The sequence below is a fragment of the Pantherophis guttatus genome, chromosome 4 (assembly GCF_059756535.1).
Source record: "Pantherophis guttatus breed Tessera chromosome 4, ASM5975653v1, whole genome shotgun sequence".
Taxonomy (NCBI): domain Eukaryota; kingdom Metazoa; phylum Chordata; class Lepidosauria; order Squamata; family Colubridae; genus Pantherophis; species Pantherophis guttatus.
In genome coordinates, this window is record NC_142066.1 from 74995100 (window position 1) to 75022639 (window position 27540).

General features: G+C 38.2%; 1 protein-coding gene across 4 annotated transcripts in view; it reads left to right on the top strand.

The window, feature by feature from the left end:
* The window catches only part of GLI3 (GLI family zinc finger 3), a 577601-nt gene that overhangs the window by 354260 nt on the left and 195801 nt on the right, over positions 1-27540 (top strand). For all 4 annotated transcript variants that reach the window (XR_015733897.1, XM_034416535.3, XM_034416534.3 and 1 more), the window contains one exon: positions 13861-13966. Coding sequence is in view for 3 of the 4 variants with exons in the window: in XM_034416535.3 (XP_034272426.1) it covers positions 13861-13966 (106 nt within the window). In the remaining variant the exon portion in view is untranslated. The remainder of the gene's footprint in view (positions 1-13860; positions 13967-27540) is intronic.

Genomic DNA, 27540 nt, shown 5'->3' on the forward strand with positions numbered 1-27540 from the left:
TTTTCAGTCCTTGGTGCCACGCCATCCTTCCACGGTTTCACACACCAAGCAGGGATCCACACCTGGACCTGTAGGCATAAGCACAACAGCATATCCCCTTCCCCATGTCAATAAGGGAACAGGTCCATGCCATTCAGGATTAGGCAATAACCTATACATTATCTGTGGCTGGGGATGACTTATTCTACTTCCAAAATGATCATCTACTGGAGTTGATAAATTTGTGATATTAAGATGATTCAGAGTAAGCAGAACTTTATTTAACCATTCCTGTTTACCAGGGAGACCTATAGGAATTCCCCCTGTTTATTTTTGTTTTATCCAAAGCAGACTTTAATGTAAAAAATTTGTGCTCCACTTATGGCTTGTCCTGTAGAGTTAAAAAATATGCCAAAAAGATGTTTAATTTGCCATGTGCCACAAAATTCATCAAAGGAGCGACTACAATATGCAGGACCATTGTCTGTTTTTAATGTAGAAGGTAGGCCCATGACAACAAATGTTCAAATATAATGATTAATAACATGTTTAGTAGCTTCTCCTTTCTGAGAAGTAGCCCAAATAAAATAAGAAAAAGTAGCCAAAGTTGTTTGCTTTAAGCCCTCTTGGATTCACCCCAATGGAAAGAGATGGGATGATTTGAGAACATTGAGGACATTGTTGTATGATTGCTCTAGCATGATCTAAAGCAATGTGAAATTGTTTTGCAAGAGCCTTGGCATTTTGATGAAACATAGAATTACTTTCCCATGGAGTAACAGATAACACATGCTGCTTCATTGTCTGCAACAGCATTTCCTTCTGATAACATACCTGGGAAAGACTGATGACTCCTAATATGTGCAATATAAATTTAATTCTTTCTAATTTGCAAAACTGGCTGTAATGTCAAAAAGAGAGACAGAAGATCCTTATTCAAAGAAAGTGTAACATATGCACTAGGGAAATTAAAAATCAGTTGACAAACATACTGAAAGTCAGAGATCAGATCAAAAAGCTGTTGAGAAAAAATATGGAAAGCTAAAATAACAACAGACAATTCTGAACATTGAGAGAAAATTTTCCAGATGTCCTCAGGAGGATCTTTTTAAGCAATCACTCCTCTCGTTTTTCCCCCATCAGAAAAACAAAGAACTTGCGATAGTGGAGAAGGAAAACAATAGATGAATAAGAAAAGAGGAAATCATTAAACAAATAAACCTAGGATCTGTAGACAGATGATATGAAATACATCCTACATAGTCAATTAAAACACACTGAAGAAATAAATTCTTCTGAAAATAAAAATTAAAGTCAGATTTTAAGATAGAAAAAAAGATATTTATTAAGTCAGTTCCATTTCTTCGACAAACTCGAGTACGCCCCAAGGTTATAATTTCAGCAGTAGCTTAGATAAAAGTGTTGAAATGAAAAAGAAAGCCTTTCCCTTTAAGGATTGCTAGGAGGCAGAGCTTTCCCTTCCTGAATTCAAAACTCCCGGCTGGGAAATTGCTTCAAAATGATTGGAGGTCAGCTGCTTGAGACTGCAACATCAAATCTCTCCCCCACAGATTTACATGAATGGGGAGAATAACAGGCTTTAATTGAGTTATGTGTTTGCCATTTGGTGCTGAGTCGAGCTGCTTGAGAGTAGAATCAATTTATTGTTTACAGGAAAGCAGGCAAGAAATAAATGCAAGCACAGTGTTTCGAGGCTAGCCTATTTAAACTGTAAGGATAACCCTTTTTTATATCCTAAAACATCTTTTGATTTTCTATGTGACCCTTTAAAGTTTTTTGAAATTCTTAGAAATAGCAAGCTGAATAATTATAGGGAACGAACAACTACAAAGGGCTAGGAAAAACGAAGAGTAGACTATAAAACAATTATTTATTAAGAATTTCAAAAAAACTTTCTCCTTTCCTCATGTGTTAAAAATTCTAGTTACTTTAACTTGATTTCTTTTCCTTCTTGAGTGTTTGCTTTTTTTTCCTATGTCCCAAATCTGCTAGATGTTGCTGACCCCTGTAATTTTTTTCCTTCCTTTGTTGTGGAAAATAAGGTGGCTTCAGCTTCTTAATGGCCCATTGATAAAAATTGGGCTGAAACTCTGCCTAAGTTTCTTGAGTTTCTCATATCTTTCAACAAGGGTAAAACATTTTTTTTCTTTGATGGTAATGAGGCAAATAAAACCATTCAATACAATATACTTTTTGCTGTTCTAAGACTCCCAATATTTTTATTAGGAGGAAATATTAAAAAATAACTGACAATCTCTATGAAAGATTCAATCCACAAATTAACTCAAGATGTTATTAATTTTCTCAACTGTAGCACATACTACAGATGAAACTATAATTAAATCTCCTGGCTTTTTCTTTTGGTCAATAATTCAAATAATGAATTAAGTAAATGCGTAGGTAACAAAAAATATGAGCAAATCCAATTAATAGTACCCAGTAATTCTTTCAAATTTACTAAAGAAATAACTTTTTGTAACTTTAAATGAGGAAAAGCTGGAGTAGAAAAAACTACAACAGTTTATGTCCTAAGTACAGATAAGAAACGTGCAGCTGTATTTATTCTGATCAATTTACAATCCATAGACACATAAATCATTTTATATTTCAGAAAGCCAATTAAGTTATATTTTTTAAGCTCCAATTAAAATATCATCCATACGATGTTATACCAAATAAAATTTAGCAATAGATCAAGGTAAGATAAGACCCACTAAAACCAGAGCCTCCAAAGTAAATTTAAATTCCACAGACTCCTGAGTGATTAAATTAAACCAAGCATTATCTGCTGTGACTCTGGAACTGCAGATAAGGACTGGAGGAGGAGACATGACTATAGGGAAAAAACTCTTTTTAGCTTTATCCCAAACAACATACTTTATTGATGTTAAAATCATTAGAAAAACTTGCTTCCAATCTTCAGGAATCAAAATATATTCATGGTTTATTCCTTCCACCATCCCAGTATTATAGGTGAAACGCAAACCTATCTCTGTGATTCCTTTCCTTAGCTCTCTCAAAACTTTATATGGCAAAAGATTCCACTGATATTGAATTTGGGGATTAACCGTCTGTATGACAAGAAAAGCTTGGAGACTCTCTGCAATTTCTACCCCAGTGAGAGTTCCTTTTTGTTGCTCTTCCTGAAACCCTGCTCTGACAGCTGAAAAAATCTGTAAAGGAGAAATCTCCTGTAAAGGAGAAATCGTTAAGGGAGCTGTCGGGGAAATAATTTCTTCTGGCTGCAACGTAGTTGTAGCTGGTAAAGTTAGCTGAAAATGAGAGGGAGGGAGAGCAGACCCCTGATTAGAAGACAGAGAAAGAGATGGAGACGGTACCTTGAGTTTATGAGTCCCCATAACCTCTACTGCTTCCTTACATTTTTGCCACAGCAATAAATGCTTTATTTCTGCTCGTGGCGACTTAATTCCTGCCATTCCATTACTTTTAAGTATTTTTCTCAGTTCTTATGCATGAAGCTTCTGCTGAACTGAGATTTCCCTCCCCATACTCACGAAATATTGAGAGCGAAGTTCGCTGTGGTGCACCTGGGCTCGTCCGGCCGAGTAAGCATAGGAGGAACCACGTCAGGGTCACCAGATGTTGTTTCGATGAAGAAAGACGCGTAGGCAGGATGATGGTTCACGGGAAAGCCCCTCGGTGGGAGGGCACCTTGATCAAGGTACCTCAGTGTGAAAGTACCTTGGGGAAGGCACCCTGACTCCATCCAGAAGGCTTCCTTTTATTGTCATTTTACAACTATCATGGCAAAACATTAATCAACGTTTACAGATGCTAATTGGCTAAAGAAAGCTCGTGAAGTCCACATGGATCCCTCGTGTTACCCTCATGTTATTTCCTGCGACAAACAATGCTACGTGCTGAGTTGCATATCTTGATAAAGGGTCCTTTTGCCAGACATTCTGTCTTTACATCTCTGATAGGATTAGGATTATGTGCTGACATTTGTTTACTCAGTGCGGTTTGCCGACAACTGAGGTCACACCATCTCCACAGAAGAGTCCTTGGACTGGCTTCAGATTTATGCTTTGAAATAATGAAATAGTGTATAGTTCAATCTTGTGTTACAGTCAGGGCCTTTGTTGCTCAGCCCCAATTTAATTATTATGCATCCTCCAAAGCATGTAATGCTATTAAACATTTGTTTTTCTTATTCTACATAAATAAATGCTGCATGGGAAGTCTGCAAGTTCCTTTCACCATTTGCACATGAAGACTAGATCATTAAGATATGGTTCTTAATTCAGAAACATATTCCACAGTCAAAAGATAAGATCAAAGTCATGACATTTCAGGGAGTGCTCTGTTTAATATTTATTTAATAGTTTGGGACATTCTTCCATTATGTTTTAAAAATATAAATAAATGCTGCAATATTGAAATTCTTTTCAATATTGAGGACTCAAAGATATGACATTTAGTCCTCAATTATAACTAGATCATATGAAACTTTCTTTCTCAGATTCATACATTACATTAATGAAGTTAAAAGAACACACAAATAACTCTTGCATTAAGTCACCATGATGATGTAATGCTTGCATCAACCTTAAGTTCACATACTAAACTGTTTGAAGACATATATGTTGCTCTCCTTTGACCCAGTTATGCTTATAAGTGGTTTACTTAAGGTAACAAGGATGTTGCAGAAATAGTAAAATATCAGGCACTAATTTAGTGCTTAATATAGTCCTGAAGAAAGATCAGGAATGAAAAAAAAAAAGGAAAAAAAAACAGTTATGGTCTTAGACTCAAAGGAATATATACAGTTTCAATCAATCAATTCAGTTTATTACAGTCATGGACCAGCGACCAGAACAAATAAAAACACTCAGTAAATATACAATTAAAAATTCCAGTATAAAATAATAAATAACAATTAAAATGCACCGGGCTGGGGGTGGGGGGCACCGTTCTGCGGTGGTTCTCCTCCTACCTCTCTGACCGGTCGCAACCTGTGTTGACGGGGGCAGCGGTCGACCCCGAGGCACCTTGCTTGTGGGGTGCCACAAGGGTCAGTCCTCTCGCCCCTTCTGTTCAACATTTATGTAAAGCCGCTGGGTGAGATCATCCGTGGCTTTGGGGTGGAGTTCCATCAGTACGCTGATGACACCCAGCTGTACATCTCCACCCCAGGCCATCCCAACAATGCCCTTGAAGTGATGTCCCAGTGCCTGGAGGCCGTGCGGGCCTGGATGGAGAGAAACAGGCTCCGACTCAACCCTTCCAAGACCGAGTGGCTGTGGCTTCTGGCGTCCCGATATAGCCAGCTGGTGCCATTGCTGGCTATTGGGGGCAAATCACTGGCCCCCATGGAGAGGGCTCGCAACTTAGGCGTCCTCCTGGACGCACGGCTGTCTTTAGAAGAGCATATGACGGCCGTGGCCAAGGGGCTTTTTATCAGGTTTGCCTGATACGCCAGTTGCGTCCCTTTCTGGATCAGGACTCCCTACGGTCACTCAAGCACTCGTCATTTCCCGCCTGGATTACTGCAATGCTCTCTACATGGGGCTCCCCTTGGGGTGCACCCGGAGGCTGCAGTTGGTCCAGAATGCGGCCGCGCAGGGGATTATGGGAGCGACGGGGCGCTCACATATAACACCTCTCCTGCACGAGCTGCACTGGCTTCCTGTGGTCTTCCGGGTGCACTTCAAGGTGTTGGTGACCACCTTTAAAGCGCTCCATGGCTTAGGGCGGGGTACTTGCGAGACCGCCTTCTGCCGCCAATAGCTCCACCAACCGGTTCGTTCGCACAGAGAGGGCCTCCTCAGGGTGCCGTCGGCCAGGCAGTGCCAGCTGGTGACCCCCAGGGGGAGAGCCTTCTCTGTGGCAGCACCTGCCCTCTGGAATGACCTGCCCCCTGAGATAAGCACGATATCAGACCTCCGGACTTTTCGTCGGGCCCTGAAAACACACTTGTTCCATCTAGCTGGGCTAGCTTGACCCCATCCTCTCAGTTTTTTAATCGAATTCAGTTTTAATTGGGTTGTTTTAAATTCAGGCCAAAATTATTTAATTGTTTTTTAAAATGTTTTTAAATTTTATATGCTATGTTTTATTCTGGCTGTACACCGCCCTGAGTCCCGCAGGAGAAGGGCGGTATAGAAATATAATAAAATAAATAAATAAATAAATAAAATCTATGATAAAATCCAGTCTCTCAATTATACATGGTCTAACTATGCTAAAATTACAATCCATAAACTGTGTGGCCCTTTGTCAGTTTAATACTAAAAGGGAAAGGAATAAGCAGTGCAAAGGGTTTGCCACATTTGTTTTATAAAATAGCTATGGTGGATTAGACACGAGTTTCTGATGAATCCCCAGTTTAAAATGAAAAGATACGGATTTGGGAAATAAGTCTGGAATTAGCTGGATTTTTAAATTATTACTAGAGTTCATTTAGTCATGAGTTGCCCCTGTAATCATTAAAGTGATTACAGGACTGAAAATTGATAGACCATTGAGTACCTCCTCTGGAGTTCCTCCCAAAATACAATCAAAATGTAAATTATAAAGTTCAGAAGAAAACATTAAAAATGAGGGGAATGTCAGAAAGAAGGCAAATGCAACTCAAAAGCTCTCTCTTAGCTATAGATGTTTATAGAATTAGCTAAATATTTGGTAAACGGTACTTATAAAAAAAACAATAAATGACAAAATTTTTAAGCAGTCAAGGCATTCAATTCTTAGGAAGAAAAGTGGATCCTGAAGAAAAGAAAATACTTGAATGTTTCAGCAGAAAAAAATTGAAAACAATTTTAGTTGCCAATCTGGAAACTTCCCTTTATCCTTTGAATATCTAACGAGAATACAAACTAATTTCCCTGTCATATATCATTAGTTCAATCTCCATTTTGAGAATCGCACAGATGCCTCATTTCACATTCTCCTGTTGATATCTGTGGGGAAGGAACCTTGTTCTGTTGGGAATTAGGATTCTGTTGATATCCTAATAAAGGTTCCTTCCCCACATTTACAACTGTAGCTTCTGAACAATCAGGGCCATGCTATTGTGAATTAACTGTTGTGTTTGTTTGCCAACTTTCTCCTAAACTACTGCTCCTAAAACTAGATTTTTTTTCACTCAGAGATATATTACAATGAAGATTGATTGATTGATTGATTGATTGATTGATTAATCATGTGTCATCAAGTTAGTGTGTCGCTTAGAATCACATAGATTTAATCTCTGATTTTGTTCCTTCAAGACATCTAATGGTACTTCCAACAAGGGCTCCCACAAGGCTCTGTAACAGCACCTGCACTATTCTATTTATACATATCAGATATTCCAATGATAAAGGGATGCAAATTTGGATACACTGATGATATGGCCATAGCAGTACAAGAAAACATGGAAGTAGCAGACAGCCTCCTGTCCAAAGATCTTAAAATCTAGAGAAAATTCTTCACTAATTAGAGGTTCACTCCCAGCATCAGCAAAATGGCTATGTGCTTGCACCTTAACAGAAACTAGCATATGACACCCTGAAGGTCTACTTAAACAACAAACTATTCCCCTATTGTTCTCATATTCCAGAAATTACATGGAACTAAATGGGGACCTTCATCTATCACTGTCAGGTCATCAGCATAGGTTGGTCTATTCCATAGCAGAATACTATGCCCCTGTATGGCTTAACAGCTGCCATACTAATAAGTTAGATGTCACACTAAATGACACCATGAGGATTATAAGCAGTTGTATTAAACTATTCCAACTTGCTGGCTTCCAGTTCTGAGCCAAATAGCACCGCCAGCTTTACGAAGACAAGATGTGATGAACTGAAAGAATATAGAAAAATTATGAACTATCCCTACATGCTGATCTTCATTATTTATCAGCCAGACTCAAATCCAGGACTCCTTCATTGGCACTTGTACAACATCTGTCCAACAACTTTAACACTGATTCACAATGGAAAGCCAAATGGGTTGCTGAACACCCAAACATAGGAAGACATATAAATGACCCCACAAAAAAGGTGCCAGGCTTTGAACTACCACATCAGCAATGCTGCATAGCAGAGTTGGGTTTCAGCAGGTTCTGACCAGTTCTGGAGAACCAGTAGCGGAAATTTTGAGTAGTTCGGAGAACTGGTAGTAAAAATTCTGACTGGCCCCGCCCCCATCTATTCTCTGCCTCCCAAATCCCAGCTGATCGGGAGGAAATGGGGATTTTGCAGTATCCTTCCCCTGGAGTGAGGTGGGAATGGAGATTTTACAGTATCTTCCCCTGCCATGCCCATCAAACCACGCCCATCAAGCCATGCCATTCTCACCAAGCCACACCCACAGAACTGGTATTTTGAAACCCACCACTGCTGCATAGGATTCATAACTCACATGGCATCTGCCAGGACTCTCTGTGTAAAAGGGGCTAGTACCCTCCACTCAGTGTGACTGTCAAGTCCCATGTCAAATTGTAGATGACTTTGTGACTGGCTGAGAGCTGAGGGCATATAACCAGTCCAGTATATTATTTTTTTCATTTAAACAATGCTGTGCTTCAGTGGTTAGATGATCTAGATATTGGTATTTGAACATATATCTTTTTAATATTTATATTTTATTGTGTTTTACTAATCTATATTGCTAGTCCATGTATGATATGTCATACACTAAACAAGTAAATAACGTCATTTCAATTTTAAAAATATATATTCATATAAAAGTCAGAAGTCACTCAAAATTATTATTCTACACTATATTATAACAAAATCATTATAAAATTACATTCAATTCATATTTGTTACCAAGAAAGCAATATAAAAGCCAAATTCAAAGAAGTAAAAGGATTAATTCATATTTGTTACCAAGAAAGCAACATAAAAGCCAAATTCTAAGAAGTAACCTTTAAAAATAGTTTTTGTTAATTAAAACTTGATTAATATGTTAAGAATCTGATCTGATATGTCTGTATGAATTTGTATGCATATTCAGCTCATTTAACTGGCTTGAGAGGTATGCTCATTACATTTGGAATGATTTATAATATATTGATAGGCTCTTATTTTCCCTATGTAAATATTTTTTTTCCTTTGTGAGTCTATACTAGTGATGGCTAAGCTTTTCTGGACCGAGTGCCCAAAGCACGTGGGTGTGCACACGAACCTCCAAAATGCAATGCATGCACGCCCCCGTGCATGTGCCATGCACATGTGTGCACAGCCACACACACCTCCCGCATGCGCAGCAGAGACCCGAAGACAGCTGGCCGGCGGGAGATGCGAGGGCATACACAGTGGAGCTGAACTGGGGCAACAGTTTAAGGAAATGTAAAATACTGTTAGATTTGCATATAATTCTAGAAAATAAATGCCATTTTTAACCCATTTTATACTTAAAAACTGAGAACCTGGATTATACGTGAAATAAATTGTTCCTACTGACTTGCATTTTATATACCAGAGGTCCTATACAGTTTTTGAATTTGAAAATTATGTTTTATAATATTGGTTTATTAGCAGAAATTTTCAGAAAAATTATAGAATCAGGACAGAATTTAAAATCAGTTTTTATGGTTATTAGAATATTTTTAAACAACCTAGTGCCATCAGGTCCCATTTACTTCATTTATAATCAGGTCATGTAACAGATTCATAAATGGGATTACAACAGGAAAAGTAATTTCTTAGCTGTAAAAAGTATATTATTTACATATAATAGAATCATACTCTTCCAACTACTGCATGTAAAATCAGTGTTATCAGATTATATAAGCAAGAAGTTATAAAACCAAATTTAAAAAAATGGAGGAAGTAGATATTTGGCATGCACTTCTATACAGTTTACGAAAGAAAGGTTGTCTCATTAATAGTCACCCATATTTTAGAATTGTATGAATCATATCAATACACATATAAAACTTCGGGAAACTAAAAATTAAACATGCTTCAAAAAATTAATTGAAAGTCATTCTTAAAAATATTTTCATCGTTGAAAAAAAATTATAGTTACTGGATCCTGTTTGGATCCAGTAATTAAATTAATTAATTTAATTTTAATTAATTAATTTAATATTAATTAAAAATCTAACATTATGAAAAGATTGACAGCAGCGTATATGTGGATCTTACTCAGAAGAGCAAGACAAAGTGGCTCTTGAATATTAGCACTTAGTAAGGAAATTGTCCTAAGGATATACAGCCTATAGGGGAATCCTCATCCCTCTGAGGAATGCTATGATATTTATTTAATTAAGTTACAACATAGAAATGTATTGGAAAAGTCTTCACTAATAATATAAAATGTGTAGTTGTTTTTATTATAATCCATTGGAGCCTTCTCAAAATTAACATTTTAATGTAGATTTCTTGAGGAGAAATAGATAAAATAAGATTAATGATGATTTGATGATATGATACCATCTCTTTAAAATGAGAATCTAATTTTATTGCTGAAGAATTACTGTACAGTTTATGTATAGTATATTAGAATAACTTTTAAAAGGTGGCTAATAGATCTGGAATCTGTATACATTTCTCCCTTTATGTCCTTAAGAGATGATGCATATTATATTACTAATTTATCTGACTCTAAAAGCATAAACTTGTCTACACTTCTCTTTCTCTTCCAAATATCTTTGACTGCTGTAGTATAATACAAACTCTATTCTGGAAGCATGAAATTTGCTAAATCAAGTAAGCTTAGCAGGTTATGTATGCTTGATCAATGAAGCAAAGGGATTTTACAGGACCCAGGAAATTCATCACCTTTTGTTGCAGTGAAATGGGAAAGTAAAAAGGAAATAAACTCTGATCTCTGACCTATTAAGATACATTAATCTTAAATGAAGATAGATTTAAGGGAGAGGAAGAAAAAGCAAGGGAAAAGGGAAGAAAGAGGGAAAGAGAAGAGAACATACATGTTAAAAGTTTTATAACTACTCTTCCCAAAGTGGTAAGGAAAAAAACAAGCAAACGGATAATTAAAAACCCAAACATAGTGAAATTGAACAGCCTTAATACAAACAGATACAATAATAAATATGAGGAAAAATAATTCATATCCTTCAGCAAAAAATTAAATCGATAAAACATTTTTCAGTGTGCATACGATTAAAAAATATTTCTAAGTGCCATTTGATTATTTCAGAGCAAAGATACTGGGAAACCTGCTGAAATATTGAAAATATTAGTTTGTTGTCCTAATATATTCTTCCCAATATATTTTGCTATGTTGAGGACCTTTTTATATTGTTGGACTTCCTGAGAAAAACATATGACATTTTAATTTACATTCAATTATTTGACCATTTCTGTGACACATCTAAGAAGCCTAAGGAATGGTCAGAGTTTATCAACTATGAAAAGAAGAAGCTGGAACAGAAGTTGAATGTTAAGCTCTCTCATTATCTAAATCTAGGCAAAATCAATACTTTTGTAATTATGATTTCTAAACAATGTTTTTCTTAATATATGTGTGTGTGTGTTTATGTACACATGCAACACACACACACAGAATTCCCACAAGCTTCCCACAGAAACATCTCATCTTTTTAGCATTAAAAGAACAATAATAATCAAATATTTCTGTATTGTTGAAAATCCCAAAAATTTTTAGTGAAAGGAAATGGTGTTGAAATATTTTTGTGGGCTATCTAGACAAGTAGAAAAAAAGTTTTTTCCATTAATAAAAATGCATTAAATCGTATCTGTATGGTTCTTATGATAATAATTAAAAGTACATAAAGAATTATAAGTATGAAAATATTTTAGGAGTTTCTAGAAAATATTAATATATATTTGATAACAATACTATCTTAACTTGAAATTGGGTGGTACGACCTTACCAATGTTTTTGAATTTGTTTGCTCACTCTCAATAGTTATGTGTTTATTCTGTGAATTAGATTTAACAAGCTTGATTCATATCTTTTACTAGGTTCTACCTTATAAATACAATGAAATAAATACATGAATATGGTTTTTGAAATAAAAAAAAACTCCAACTTAGTTTATCACTCCTCCCTTTTTATGACCCACTACCCTTAATTGGGGTAGAGTCAGGGCGACTGGATAGAGTTGAGCATTTACTGGCCTGATGCCCTTCCTGATGCCACACCAAGATATTTTTCTTTGCATTCTAGGAGAGAAACATCTGTCACTACCTAGGATTAAACTCAATCTTCCTAATGGGAGGCTAGGCCACTATGCCACTCATAACTTACTTTATCACTGTTTAGGCTTTAAAAGTTTCCAATATTTTTTCATACTTGTCTGATTTATATCATGCATATAACATAAATTTTATTTTTCATGGTACATGGTTTTAGTTTTTAAAGCAACAAGTATAAACATATTCTTGTATAATTTCTTAATTGCAAAATTTGTAGTTTTTTTATTTCTTTTCTTCAGTGTTACTCTATAATTTTGCTCTTCTAAGTCTTCTACAATATTACATTTTACTAATATTACAATATTACACTTTACTAATATTTCATTGCCTTTTCCTAACTCTTTAAAATCTAATTTTAATTTCTTGAGATGTGCTTATAAAATGCTAGCTGATCCATGTGATGTGATACTACACATATCTATGACAATTAAATATCTTTTTCTATAACATCCATTTAAAGTAGTACAGAGAGAACATTATATAAGAATGTTTACATTTGCCATGGCAAAATGAAAGAGTCATTAAGCATTTCACTTAGGTTCACACAAATGAAATTTATGTTGAACTCAGTTAAACTGCCATCTTTGTCATATACTTCTCCAGTCTTGGCAGAACATAATATCTCCTACAATTCTGCAAGACTGTAAAAAGTATATGAAATGAGATGTGGGGAGTCAGAATTCAGCAGTAAAGAATATTCTTTGTAAAAATGCAAGATTCAGTCCTCGTCCTCTTGGCCAAACAAAAATTCAGTGCTGCATGATATCTATTTTACTATTATCAAAGGAAGCTAACACGTCAAAGTAAACGTGACTGAATTGCATGAAAAATAGTCGTATCTGAACATCCTAAATTAAGCCTGGTAGGACCGAAACAATAATGCTGAAATTTGAAAAATAATTATGATTACTGAATGTGATCTCCAATGTTCTGGGATAGAATTTATGTCCCTGAACAGTAGCACTCTCCCTACAATTATCAAAATTGGAGTGAGACAAAATGATAAAAAAGTAAAGAAATGTACAAATAAATTCAATTGCATTAGTCATATACAGGTGATTCTTGCTTAATGATAGTAATTGGAAGTGGCAACTCCATCACTAAGAATCGCAAGGCCATAAAGTGTGATGTCACCTGACTGCACCAATTTACAATGGCATTTGCAGCAGTTTCAGTTATTAAATATATTCTGTACAGGTAATAAGTCCAATGTTATGTGATCACCATTTACAATCTTCTGCCAGCTTCCCCATTGACTTTATTGCCCCCAAATTTGAAACTGGCAGTGAAGTTTATGAATGGTGATCATGTGATCATTGAATATTGTGACTCTTAATAGCAATAGCATTACATTTATATACCACTTCACAGTGCTTTACAGCCGCCTCTAAATGGTTTACAGAATCAGCATATTGCCCCCAACAATCTGGGTCTGTAAACTTAATTGATTCTTGATTTGTGGTTGTGAGGATGCTGTTACAGCCACAACTTGGAGCATCGGTCATAAGTTAGCTTCTTCAACAGTGTCATAATGGTTACTAACCAAGTTTATAAGGACTACTTCTAAATACAAAAGCTTGTTTTTTAATGCAACATGTATTGCATTAAATTCATGCTGCATTAAAAGAATCCAATGTTTAATAAATGACTGCTCATTTTTTTAAACATCCTACATTTAAAATTTTAAATAATGAGATCTGTACTTTCTTTTTTTCAGATCCACCTCATCTTTTCCCAACTTTTCACCCTCCAGTACCAATTGACGCAAGGCATCATGAGGGACGTTATCATTATGATCCATCTCCCATTCCTCCACTACATGTGTAAGTATGAATATTTTGAAAAAGATCATATTTGCTTCTTCTGATAGTCAGTGGAAATGTGTCTGCCAGCAAATACAGGCATAATACAGGGCCAAGCTGAGGATTTTGTACAGTATCTGGATGATAAAATAACTCAGATTCGGGAAGACTTGGCCGCCGACTGGGTTAGTTGAGACGAGATGACTGAGGCAGGCCTTGAGAGTGTTATCTGGGAGGAGTTCGATCCTGTGGCTCCCGAGGACGTGGACAGGATCTTGGGACGGCTGAATGCAACCACATGTTTATTGGACCTGTGTCCCTCCTGGTTGGTGCTGGCTTCCCGGGAGGTTACACGAGGCTGGGTCCAGGGGATTATTAACGCTTCTTTGAGCGAGGGTGTCCTGCCGGCCGCCTTGAAAGAGGCGGTGGTGAGGCCTCTCCTCAAGAAGCCATCCCTGGATCCGGCTGTTTTCGCTAACTATCGTCCAGTCTCCAACCTTCGCTTTATTGCGAAGGTTGTTGAGAGTGTGGTGGCGCGACAGGTTCCCCAGTACCTGGATGAAGCTGTCTATCTGGATCCGCTCCAGTCCAGCTTCAGACCTGGGTACAGCACGGAAATGGCATTGGTTGCATTGGTGGATGATCTCTGGAGGGCCCGGGATAGGGGTTATTCCTCTATCCTGGTCCTATTAGACCTCTCAGCGGCTTTTGATACCATCGACCATGGTATCATGTTGCGCCGGCTGGAGGGACTGGGAGTGGGGGGCACCGTTTTGCGGTGGTTTTCCTCCTATCTCTCCGACCGGTCGCAATCCGTGTTGACGGGGGCAGCGGTCGACCCCAAGGCGCCTTGTTTGTGGGGTGCCGCAAGGGTCGGTCCTCTCGCCCCTCCTGTTCAACATTTATGTGAAGCCGCTGGGTGAGATCATCCGTGGTTTTGGGGTGGAGTTCCATCAGTACGCTGATGATACTCAGCTGTACATTTCCACCCCAGACCATCCCAATGATGCCTTGGAAGTGATGTCGCAGTGCCTAGAGGCCGTGCGGGTCTGGATGGGGAGAAACAGGCTTCGACTCAACCCTTCCAAGACCGAGTGGCTGTGGCTGCCGGCGTCCTGGTATAGCCAGCTGACGTCATCGCTGGTTATTGGGGCGAATCATTGGCCCCCACGGAGAGGGCCCGCAACTTGGGTGTCCTCCTGGATGCGCGGCTGTCTTTAGAAGGGCATATGACAGCCGTGGCCAGGGGGGCTTTTTGTCAGGTTTGCCTGATACGCCAGTTGCGCCCCTTTCTGGACCGGGACTCCCTACGCACGGTCACTCAAGCACTCGTCACTTCTCGTCTGGACTATTGTAACGCTCTCTACATGGGGCTCCCCTTGCGGTACACCCAGAGGCTCCAACTGGTGCAGAATGCGGCTGCGCGGGGGATTATGGGAGCGACGGGGTGCTCCCATGTGACTCCTCTCCTGCGCGAGCTGCATTGGCTTCCGGTGGACTTCCGGGTGCGCTTCAAGGTGTTGGTGATCACCTTTAAAGCGCTCCATGGCTTAGGGCCAGGGACCGCCTTACGGGACCGCCTTCTGCCACCAATAGTCTCCCACCGGCCGGTTCGCTCCCACAGGGAGGGCCTCCTCAGGGTGCCGTCGGCCAGACAATGCCGGCTGACGACCCCCAGGAGGAGAGCCTTCTCTGTGGTAGCACCTACCCTATGGAACAATCTACCCCCAGAGATACGAGTGATCTCCGACCTCCGGATTTTTCGTCGGGCCCTAAAAACTTATTTTTTTCAGTTAGCCGGTCTGTCTTGATTTTAGGGTTAGTTTTAAAATTTTAATATTGATTTTAATTGACAAGTTTTAAATTATGGGCCAAATTTATAAATTATTTTAACTTTATTTTTAACTGTGATGTTATGTATAGATGTTTTTATCTTGGTGTTCACCGCCCTGAGTCCGAAAGGAGAAGGGCGGTATAGAAATTTGAATAATAAATAAATAAATAAATAATAACAACAAAATAATTTTATGACTTTTCTTGACGATATGGATGGCAGAATTAGGTGGAAGCTGAACCCAAGTAAGACAAAATTTCCTGGTTTCATATTCCCACTAGTAATTTCTCAACAGTCAAGCACTACCTATAAAGATTGGCTCTGTGGTTTGGAAGCCTTTTTGGATTCATGCTTTTTCTAAAACAAGTGAAACTGAGGTCAGAGAGTCCTATGGCCAGATTTGTTTGATGTATTACTTGCAGCTTCCGCTGGGCCAAAAGAAGCTGATTATATAATCCATGTCCCTGTTACCACCCAGTTAGACTATTGTGATGTGATTTAATGAACCACTCTTAGAAACTGCAATGAATACAGCAATCCACATGCTTTCTAGGTCTTACTGTTGAAAGCATATGACACCAATTATGTGGGTTCTGAATTGAATCCTGTTTTATTTCCTGGTACAATTTAAAATACTGATTTTGGTCAATCAGGTGCTTGTCATTGGGATACTTTAGAGCTCTCCGTTCCAACCAGTGTCAGCCCGAACTATTATAACATTCAAAAAGAAAGTAGTTATAATACAGGTAATCCCCAGGTTATGAGTGTTCCCTTAGCGAACATTCAAAGTTAAGCGCTAAGCTTGAGTGAGAAGGAGGAACAGCTGGGGCGTGTTCCGTATGCGCGGAGGAGATAAGAGAGGTGAACAATGGAGGACAGTGAGTCGGTACGGGAAGCAAAACAAACGTGGATGCTGAATGGCCCCTTCCTGGCTGGGGAATAAATAGGAGGAAAAGGGAGGGGTGGCTGTAGCAGACAACAGTTCGCATTTCTAGAAAGTTTGCTCTGTGTGTGTTTTCTGCGACTAAGACTGCCTTTCCAGAACTGAGGTTTGTCTATTTCTCTGACTTAATTTGCAGCCTTCCAGCTGGGAGCTCACAACCTTGCATTTATCTTAATGAGTGATAAGGACTATTGCTTCAGTTAACTCTTTGTCGGACTCTTATCTGGACTTTCTGTTGGTGAATGTAGTTAATTCCCAATGTGTAATTAAAGAGAGGTTTTTCTTTGCAGGGAGTCTGTTTCTTGCTTCTGCTAAGGCTGGATCAGAACAGGCAGAGGCTGTGCAGCATTTGCCCTGCCTATCTCCCCTCCCCCCACTCGGTTCTTCACAGGCACTTCGTCTGTGGAGACTCACTTACCTTGTGAAGATCTCTCTGTTGCAGTTACTTTGCCTACTTTGTTGCTTCAGGCTTTTGATGCATTCATAAAGAACAGAGGCGTAATATACCGCAAGATTATGTGAGATCAGTAGCACGAGATCTTGTGCTAGTGAACTTGCATGATCTCGCACTTTAGGCCTCTATTCCCTGCAAATTGAGGCCTAGATGTTTGCAAATAGAGGGAAAGCTTTCATCCTTCAGCCTTCCCTCTATCTGCCGTTTCCTTGCCGAAGCCTGCAGGGAGATTGCATCTCTGTAGGCTTCAGTAGCCCTTTGCAAAAAGCCTTTGTTGGCACTAGTGAAGTTTGGGAGGGGCGGATGCCTCCCTCTGATGCTCTGTTCCTACAGGCAGAGGCTTTTTACAAAGGGCTGCTGAAGCCTACGGGAACACAATCCTCAAGCACATTGCCAATGAGAAAGGGGGTCTGGGGTGCACGCATGGCCCTCCGTGCCTGCTTTTTCACCATCGAACCTGTCCTGAAGTGGTTCAGTGGTGAGAAAGAAGCCCCGGAGGTGCGCATGCGGCCCTCCACACCTCCTTTTTTGTCTCCAAAGTCAACCCAAAGCGGTTCACAGTGAGGAAGGAGGCCCAGAATGGCACATGTGGCCCTCCGTGCTTCCTTTTTCATCTTCGAAGTCATCCTCAGGCTGTTCAGCAACAAGGAAGGAGGCCCAGAATGGTGCAGGCAACCCTCTGTGCCTCTTCTTTAGTCAACGAAGCCATCCTCAAGCAGTTCAGTGGCAAGAAAGGAGGCCCAGAATGGCCTCCTTCCTCGCTGCTGAATCACATGAGGACGACAGTAAGAGCAGATGAATTTAACATCTGTCAGATGATTCTAACTCAATAAGTGGGGAAGGACCAAAACGTAATAATAAAAATAGTTGAAAGAGGCATTTAAGATTGATGAATCCAATCTATGCTTATAATAACAACATATCCTGTACCAAGCAGGATACTTCTTGACAGCAAGAAAAAGCAGAAAATAAGGACTTTATTCTCTTTAAGGATTAGAGGACCTGCTAACGTGATTAATGAAAGTATGGAAAATTTCTCACATTAGTGCATGCATGTTTGTCCCCCAATTTTAAGTTAATTAGCCTGTTGCACATGTGATATTGCCCTAATGTTGACATTAAGATGCCCTCCAGAGGTGGGTTCAAAAACTTTTACTATCGGTTCTGTGGGCATGCCTTATTTTGTGTGTGTGGCTTGATGGTCATGTGACTGGGTAGGCGTGGTCAACTCAATGTCACTCACATCAAGGGGAGTCATAGTTTTTTGACCACGCCCCTTGTTCCTTCCTCTCAGGCCCAGTTTCAACTCAGTTGGCCTGAGAGAAACATTTCTAGCAGATCTGGCTTTCAGCCATTATCTGTTCGATTATCTCAGAGTCACTATGAGTTTTTTGACCAAACAATTCTTTAGGATTTAGCAGAGGTACTGGTCTACCAGGCTTTTAACTGCTTGCAGAGTTGTACCGGTCTACCCATTTGTTTTTAGAGTACACTGGTCTACCACCACACTGCCTTTTACCGATGACCAGCTGTAGGGCGCCACGGCAAGAGTTTAAACAGTTTTTTGCTGCTCTGCCACCACCAAGAGCATCAGAAACCGCTTTCAGGCAGCTTGGCCTCAATTGCCAATCTACCACCACTGAGTAGTTTACAAGGAGCAGATTGGTTCTAGCCGATCAGTTGGGAGGCTTCTTGGCTTCTTAATTTAAAGCTACAGTGTCTTCTTGTCTTTTTTTCTTCTCTTCTTTGTCAAGTAAGCCCTGATTTTTTCCTTCCAGCCGATCAGCTGGGACTCGGGAGGCAGCAAATAGATTGGAGGTGAGATGGTATTTACTGGTTCTCCGAACTACTCAAAATTTCCACTACCGGTTCACAAGAACCGGGGAGAACCGGTAGCAACCTACCACTGATGCCCTCCATTGTGATACTCATCTTTATTATATTGTCTTTGTGGGCTTGGAATATTTTTTACGTCAGTGACAAACAGTTAAAATAACTTCCATCCTTTTAGTTCCCTCCCCCCCTTAACATTTTTACACAGTGCATATCCTGTGTGGCATTTCAGTTACATTGACCACCAGCACTCACCACGTGTGACTGGTTTCATCCTTATCAAACTCCTCACATGTGGATAGGCACATGCTATTCTATGGGTTTGGAAAGTTCTAAAAGTAATTGTACTTATGAGACTCTGCAGTTTAAATGACTATATACAGTGCATTAGCTGTACGAGCTATTCATATTCTGGTATTCAGTGGGAATGAAGAAGGAGTATTTAGAAGCTCTCAGAATGGTATAGCACTTCACTTTCCTTAAGTTCTCAAAGCAGAGACTGTAAATACCATCCTGATAGCATTAAGTACAGATGTAGAGCAGTAGATGTACTGTTTTTATGCATTACTGCCCAAAGATTCCCCAGTTTATTTTCTATTACAAAAGGAATGGCTGGATGAAACAAGGTTTATTCAAGCCTCTAACAATTAAGTGAAATTCAAATTTACACAACCCAAAAACAGTTAATGGTGATGAAGTTGACTTTGAACTTTAGTTAAATCTTACCCTTTTTAACAAAGGAAATACAATAGCGTTCATATTTAGAATTGTTAGAAATAAAAAATTCATCAGGCTCAAAAAAAGGAGGAAAAAGGGAGGGGGACTGTGTATTACAGAGGCAATGAAGCAGGAAGTACCTCTTCTCAAAACTACGTACAATTTGTAAAAGGTATTATATTTCCTGGTATAGTGAAAGGGCAAAATTTACTCTTAACACTGTAATTTATTCTGTGTGCATACTGAAGTAAAATGTCACTGCTTTTTGCAATATTATAATGAACAGCTATAAAATAGGTCCCAAATATTTTTTTTCCAAATTATTCTCTATTCTTTATTCTCTATTATGTAATTTCATAAAAACTCAATTAAAAATATTGAAGTTTCCAATAATCTATCAACCCACATGAGACCAAGATGATGAAAATGTTGGTAAGTTGTTCTACAGCCCTGGTTCTGTGAAATCTCAGTTTCTGGGCCTTTTTTCTGCTGACAGACTGCAACTCTGTGTTGCTCTCTGGGAGACTCAGATAGCTATTTCTGCCTTTTAAGGCGTCATCAGTGAGCCACACCCATTTCTCAGATATCCTCCCTGTAAAGGTACAATGTGTCTTTTTCTTTTTCGTAGGCTTTTATGTGCATATTCTTTCTAGCCAGGTTTTACCTACGTAAACTAAGTTGTTCTACAGCCCTGGTTCTGTGAAATCTCATTCACAAGTTTCTGGGCCTTTTTGCAGAGTTGCAGTCTGTCAGCAGACAGAGTTGCAATCTGTCAGCAGAAAAAAGGCCCAGAAACTTGTGAATGAGATTTCACAGAACCAGAGCTGTAGAACAACTTAGTTTATGTAGGTAAAACGTGGCTAGAAACAATATGCACATAAAAGCCTACGAAAAAGAAAAAGACACATTGTACCTTTACAGGGAGGATATCTGAGAAATGGGTGTGGCTCACTGATGACGCCTTAAAAGGCAGAAATAGCTATCTGAGTCTCCCAGAGAGCAACACAGAGTTGCAGTCTGTCAGCAGAAAAAAGGCCCAGAAACTTGTGAATGAGATTTCACAGAACCAGGGCTGTAGAACAACTTAGTTTACGTAGGTAAAACCTGGCTAGAAAGAATATGCACATAAAAGCCTACGAAAAAGAAAAAGATAGATAGATAGATAGATAGATAGATAGATAGATAGATAGATAGATAGATATATTCTTACTTCTTCGTAGGGTTTATGTGTGTTTTTCTTCTAGCCAGGTTTTCCCTACGTAACCAAGGTTTTTTGTAGCTCCAGCTCAGTAGAATCACATCTACTCGGTTCTGGGCTTTTTTCTTTTCTAACAGCTAGCAAGCTCTAGAAAAGAAAAGAAAAAAGCCCAGAAGCGAGTAGATGTGATTCTACTGAGCTGGAGCTACAAAAAACCTTGGTTACGTAGGGAAAACCTATATATATATATATATATATATATATATATATGTATGTGTGTATAGTTAATATTTCGGGTTTCTTCCCGTGTAATTGTGGATATATCCCTAAAAGGGTAGAAGCGACGTTTCGGCAGAATCCCATCTGCCATCATCAGGCTTATGCCAGTAGTCATTTTGCACTAACTGACGTTGGAATTTCAAATCTGGTGCTGGTATTCTGGGATACCAGAAAAGGTGGAGCCATCCCAGAATACCAGCACCAGATTTGAAATTCCAACGTCAGTTAGTGCAAAATGACTACTGGCATAAGCCTGATGATGGCAGATGGGATTCTGCCGAAACGTCGCTTCTACCCTTTTAGGGATATATCCACAATTACACGGGAAGAAACACGAAATATTAACTACACACACACACACACACACACACACACACACACACACACATATATATATATATATATAAATTATAAAAAACAAATGGGGGAAATTAATGTTAAGTATCTTGAACAGTAAAACTGAAGAAAAAAGCCTATTATAAGCCATAAAAAGCCAAATTCACAGAGGAAGTTGAGCCTTTTACTAAAAAGCATGATATGTACATTTAATCATCTCTAATAATCCCTCACTCACTGTGTGAAAAGCGCAAGTAGTACTTTGAACACTAATGCCAGTTGTTTAGATGGTAGATTGCTTCTCCATGGCTATTAGTTACAGCTGTGTAATTACATATACAGTGAGGGGAAAATGAAGTTGTTTTAAAACAAGTGTGAGTAGAATTAATTGATATTAACACTCCTAACTACGTGACCAAGTTGCACACACAATATTTTATCAGCAGTTATTTTGGATCAGTCTCTTGTTAACTAAATAGTAATTTCAGAAGAAATTAGCCTGAAGGCTAGCAATCAATCTAGGTTGCAGTCATCCATGAGTATGGTATTAAAAACAAAAGTAAATGTGTTTCTCTCTCGGGAGGTGGGGGGGTTGGGGGGGCAAGGAAGAAGGAGAAGGAGGAGAAGAAGAAATTTTCATGTTGGTTGTATTCTTCTATTATTATTGGGCTGACACTTAGTCATGCAATAAAATGCATTTCAATGTTTTAAGGTAATCTAACTGAAAGAATTGCTTTTTATTTCAAAGTCATCCAGTCTGTTTTAAAAGATACCCATTTCTATAGATTATCTTTAAAAGCATCATGGGAAAGCACAATTGGCTTGATAAATAGCTGTGGTTTTTTTGTGAGTCTGACAGTATAAGCTTAACCAACCATATACACTTCAGAAATAAGCCTTGATGAATATAGTGAAATATATTCTATAATAGGATTCTATTTCTATATTCAAATACTTGGAAGTAATCTGTTGAATTCAGTGAATGTTACTTTCTGCATAAACATGTGTAGCATTGGTCTGTCAAGGCTGCATTGGGATGTAATGTCAAGTAAAAGGATTTTTCCTATAGTTCTTGGAATCAATGCACAATGGTTTGATTTGAACATAATGCTAACTACAATAGGTAAGACCATATCTCATGCTAAAAGAAAATAACTATATTTGGCATAGCATGATTTGTGATCGCAGAGAATTGCAGTCTAATCTTTCTATGTTATATTTGCAAACAACTTCAGGTGATTTGCTAGATTGTTTTTGTTTCTGCAAAATAATTCAAGTCTTTTTCTAGACTGGACTGAAACATGAAACTTTGCTTTAAATTAAATTATCATGAAAAAGTTCAGACTTCTTCCCTTTGTAGAAAGTTAGCACCCACCCCTCTCCTAGAAGAATGAAATATTTTAGGAAATATTAAAAAGGCAGAATATTATATTTCCCTGGATAAGAAAAGGAGAAACATGTTTTTAAAGACAGCTCCCTGAAGCTCCCTGCCCCCAGCAGATATTTGGTGCACATTAAGACTGGGCCAGCCTATCTACAATAAAAAAGTTCCAGGCTGATGGGATTAAGACATGACCCTCAGGACATAATAGGATTAGCCCTCTACTCATCTAGCAACAGAACTCACCACATGGCACAATCAAGCCCCTTCATTACATCACCCAACAAGGTTCAACCAAACTCGATACAGACAATCATAACTCCACATGGGAGTCTGCAACCAATAGGATACATCCCCTTGCTGCAGGAACAGGAAGCTCAAGGTCAAAGCCCAAGAGAGGGTATAAATAACAGTCATTCTCCACTCCGTGTGGTCAGCTACCCAGGACTTCAAACCCATGTGGTCCTGTTCACCATTAAACCATCATTCCAAGCAGCCTCCATGTTTCCAGTGTCTTTCTCCCCACTTGGAACTGAACCCAAATGGATATTTCTTCCAACACCTTCATACCAATTTTCTTTACACAATGAGACTTTATCTTTTTTATGCAAAACATTTCTCAATTGTCTTGTATTAGATATTGAAACCAAAGCTGCAGTGCTTTACATGTGAAGGAACAGCCATGTCAATGGCTTCAGGTAGATAAACCAGTAGCCCGGGGTGAAATTCAGCTGGTTCTATCTGGCTTGTGCGAACCGGTAGCGGCGGCTGCAGGAGGCTCTGCCCACCTGTGCGGATGTCATGATGTCACTTTTTTGCGACATTTTAAGCCTCTGCGCATCTGCAGAAGGCTTTGCACATGTGCAGACAACAGGGCGCACGAGCGCATTTGCGAACCGGTAGAAAAGGTAAGTGAATTTCACCCCTGCAATAGCCTCATAGAAAATATCTGGGATTTGTTCCATCAGGTGGAACATTTTCAAGCATCTGGCCAATAATAGACTGTCTTGCAAAATTCAAATTTAAAACAGTGAAAAATCTGAATGTGGGCTTAAAGAACAGTAGAATTTATGACATTGGTACAATGTTGTGGGAGGCAGCTTTATTTCTCATTTTTTTATGCTGAGAAAAGTGAAAATAAAAATGGCTGGCATTATAAATGGGTAAGAGATTTGTAAGCAGACAATTGTGATTCTATGTGATTCTGTGATTCTATGATCAGCCCCTCCGTTGATGACATTGATAGAGCAGATTGGTCAAAATAGCAATAGTCCTGAATGGTTATTTGACTACTTATTACTTTGTATTGGTCAATATAGTCCCTCCCTCCCTTTCTTCCTTTTTCTAAATAAACATGAAATAACAGCCATATAAAATTTATGTTTGACTGGTTAGCAGTTTGAAGAAGTGACAAATACAAATGGTATCTTACAAAATATTTTAATTATTTGGGTATAGAATTTCTTCATTCTATTTTACTCTGAAGTAAAATTATGTACATATGAATTAAAAACTGTTGAAAAATACTAGTATGATGATGGATTGCTGTCAAATGTTTAGTGCACTTGAGGACAAGCAGCCACTGCTATGATTATGCTATCATAGCCTATCACTGAAGATTCAATTGCAAAAAAACAAACAAATGATAAATTACTTCTTTTCTTAAATAAACCATCTATATTAAGGCATCAATAGTATGGTGTCAAATTAAATTAGAATATCATAAAATGAAATATGTTCTATATTAGCTTCTTGACACTTAATTTGCCTCCAAATGAGTAGAGGAAATCACAAATTAACCTGCCTTTGTTTTTCCAACCATAGCTTATTAGGTGTTAGAACAACTGCAATTACAGCTGGATAATAATGTGCACGCATGCACGCACACAAATAAGTACAGAAATATGTGACTTTGAGTTAACAGAATAACAGAGTTGGGAGGGAAGGAACCTTGAAGGTCCTCTAGTCCAACCTCCAACTCAAGCAGGAGACTATATAATTCCAGACAAGTAGCTATTCAGACTTCTGTTAAAAGCCTCCAATGATGGAGCACCCAACAATTTCTGGAGGCAAGTCATTAAAAAAACTTTGTTAGGTTAATAAAACCTTTTTGTTAGGACTTGCTTAGATTTTTTAAAAATATTCCTAATGTATATTGCTTACAGTTCAAAACAATATAAAATGTAAATTTGCTTTATTATCCCATGATAATTTATAGTGTACAATAATATCAGAGCATATGTAGCATTCTTAAATAAAACAAATATGAAATAAAATTATATAAATATAAAGTGGAATACCATAAATAAATCTATTATTCTTCATCATGACAGCTTTATAACAGCATTTTTTCTTGGCGGTGTGTACGTCTTGTAAAGGCAGAAAGATTATGTTTCACCATTCAGTAAATAGAATTCAGTAAATTTTAACCATTTTTTCATATGACACAATTCTATCCAATTTTAATAGGTAGGCAGAATATTGGTGTACCTGAATATCTGAAGTCCTGTGCCCCTACTTTCAATTTCTGTTCAGCACTTTCTTTTGTCTATAAGAATTGTTCATCTTGGAGACTGAATATGGTATTCAGCAGATAGGAAGGACAAAAAGTGCTATTTCTATTTTCCATGCATTTTGATCCACACTCAGCATAGTATAAGTTTTATACAGTAGATATCAACATCACTTCACTTTCCATATATTGGTAGTTCTTTCTGAATAATAATTGTATTACATACGTTTAATGTTAGCAATCACAGTAAAATGAATCTATCACCTGTTCACTAGGCAAACAAATTTTATACATGGATTTATATAAATGTTAAAAAAATACTTACTTCTTAATTTAAATATTTATTGATTTAAAACATTTAAGGCTGAGGACTTCCGGTTGCACCGTAGGCGTTGGCGGACGCTCCTTTGGGAGCACTAGCCCCGCAATTTCGTAAAGCCGCTAGAACAGCGAAAATCATCTGTCTAGCGGCTTGGAAACTTTCCCCTTGGGAAAAGAGGGGAAAGAGAGCAGCCGGGTGAGGGTAGAGCTCCCCAAGAGCTCAGGAACAATCCTGGAGCTCGGAGCGTGAGAGCTCCCCAGGAACCTGGTAGAGCTCCGAATCCGGGACGTGTCTGCGCTATGCAGAACAAGACGCCGCGACCATCCCTGCAAACAACTTTTTAACAACACGTGGATTAAAAGTAGGCAGAGCAAAGACAGGAGCGGTCACAATTGCAAGTACTAAACTTTAACTCCAGTTGAATTTTGCTTCCTTTTGAGTTTGTTAAGAACAGGGAAAAAGTTAAAAGAAGATGACGCTGGCTCGTTAAGGGCATGGAAAGTGAAAGTTAAAGAAGAAAGTGCTTGTTAACTCGTTATCCTGTTAGCCCCGTTTAACACTAATGGACTTTGCCCTTAAAGATTTAAGACTCTGGGATTAAAGAATATAATATTGACTTACTAATAAGCAATATTATTGACTAAAAAGATTGGGTTAAAAGTCATATACTAAGGAATGTTTTATTGCGTGTCTGGAAGAAATATCAATATAAATTAAATGATAAAGTACCTATATGGACAGTACCCAGACACGTGATAGAGAACATAAATATAAAACAAAAACAGGATGTAACTACCTATAAAGAAATTCTTAATATAGAGAGAGGTATATTAGAGTTGAAGCCCTTGAGTGTATTAAAAGAAGAAAGGGTAATTCAAACTTGGTTTCAGTATGGACAATTACAAGCTAGATGGAGAAAAGATCAGAAAATTGGTATTACACAAAATGAGGAAAACTTGGTAAAGCAAATTAGAGACCAGAGTCAAATGCATATAAAAAGGTTGTATAATATATTGATAGAAACAGACTCGGAAGCAGAGTTAGTTAAGGATTGTATGATAAAATGGGCACAAAACTTTGAAGAATCAATAATGATGGAGACATGGGAAAAATATGGGTAAGAAATGTCAAATTTACACAAGCGCAAAATTTGAGAGAAAATTTTTACAAAATGTTTTATAGATGACATTTATATTCCAAAAAGTTAGCTTGCATGTATTCAAATTTACAATCTAAATGTTGGAGATGTGACTGCGATGATACTACTTATTTCCATGTATGGTGGACTTGTAAAAAGGTTAAGGCATTTTGGATAAAAATATGTTGGATTATTCAAAATATCCTTAAAAAGAGGATAAAGTTTACGCCACAGCTGTTTTTGTTGGGTATAATTACAGACTGTACGGTTATAGAAACTAATTTGATCTTGAATTTAATAACTGCAGCAAGATTGTTGGTGGCGCAGTACTGGAAGAAGGAAGATTTGCCTACTATTCAAGAATGGACATTAAAAGCAGCAAATTTAGCAGAGATGGCAAAAATTTCAGCATATTTGAAGGACCATTCAAATGAGAAATATATGTTGGAATGGAGAAGATGGATTGATTATATTCAAAGCAAATATCGGACTAAAAAATTTCAAATAATTTATGAATGAATAAAGAAATGTTATTAAGTATCTAAATTTAGCTTAGCAAAAGGGGAGTTAAAGTACAAGAGGGAGGTAGGAGGCTACAGTTAGTTAGATTATGTTAGATTAGAATTGTTTAATGTTATACCCTGTGTT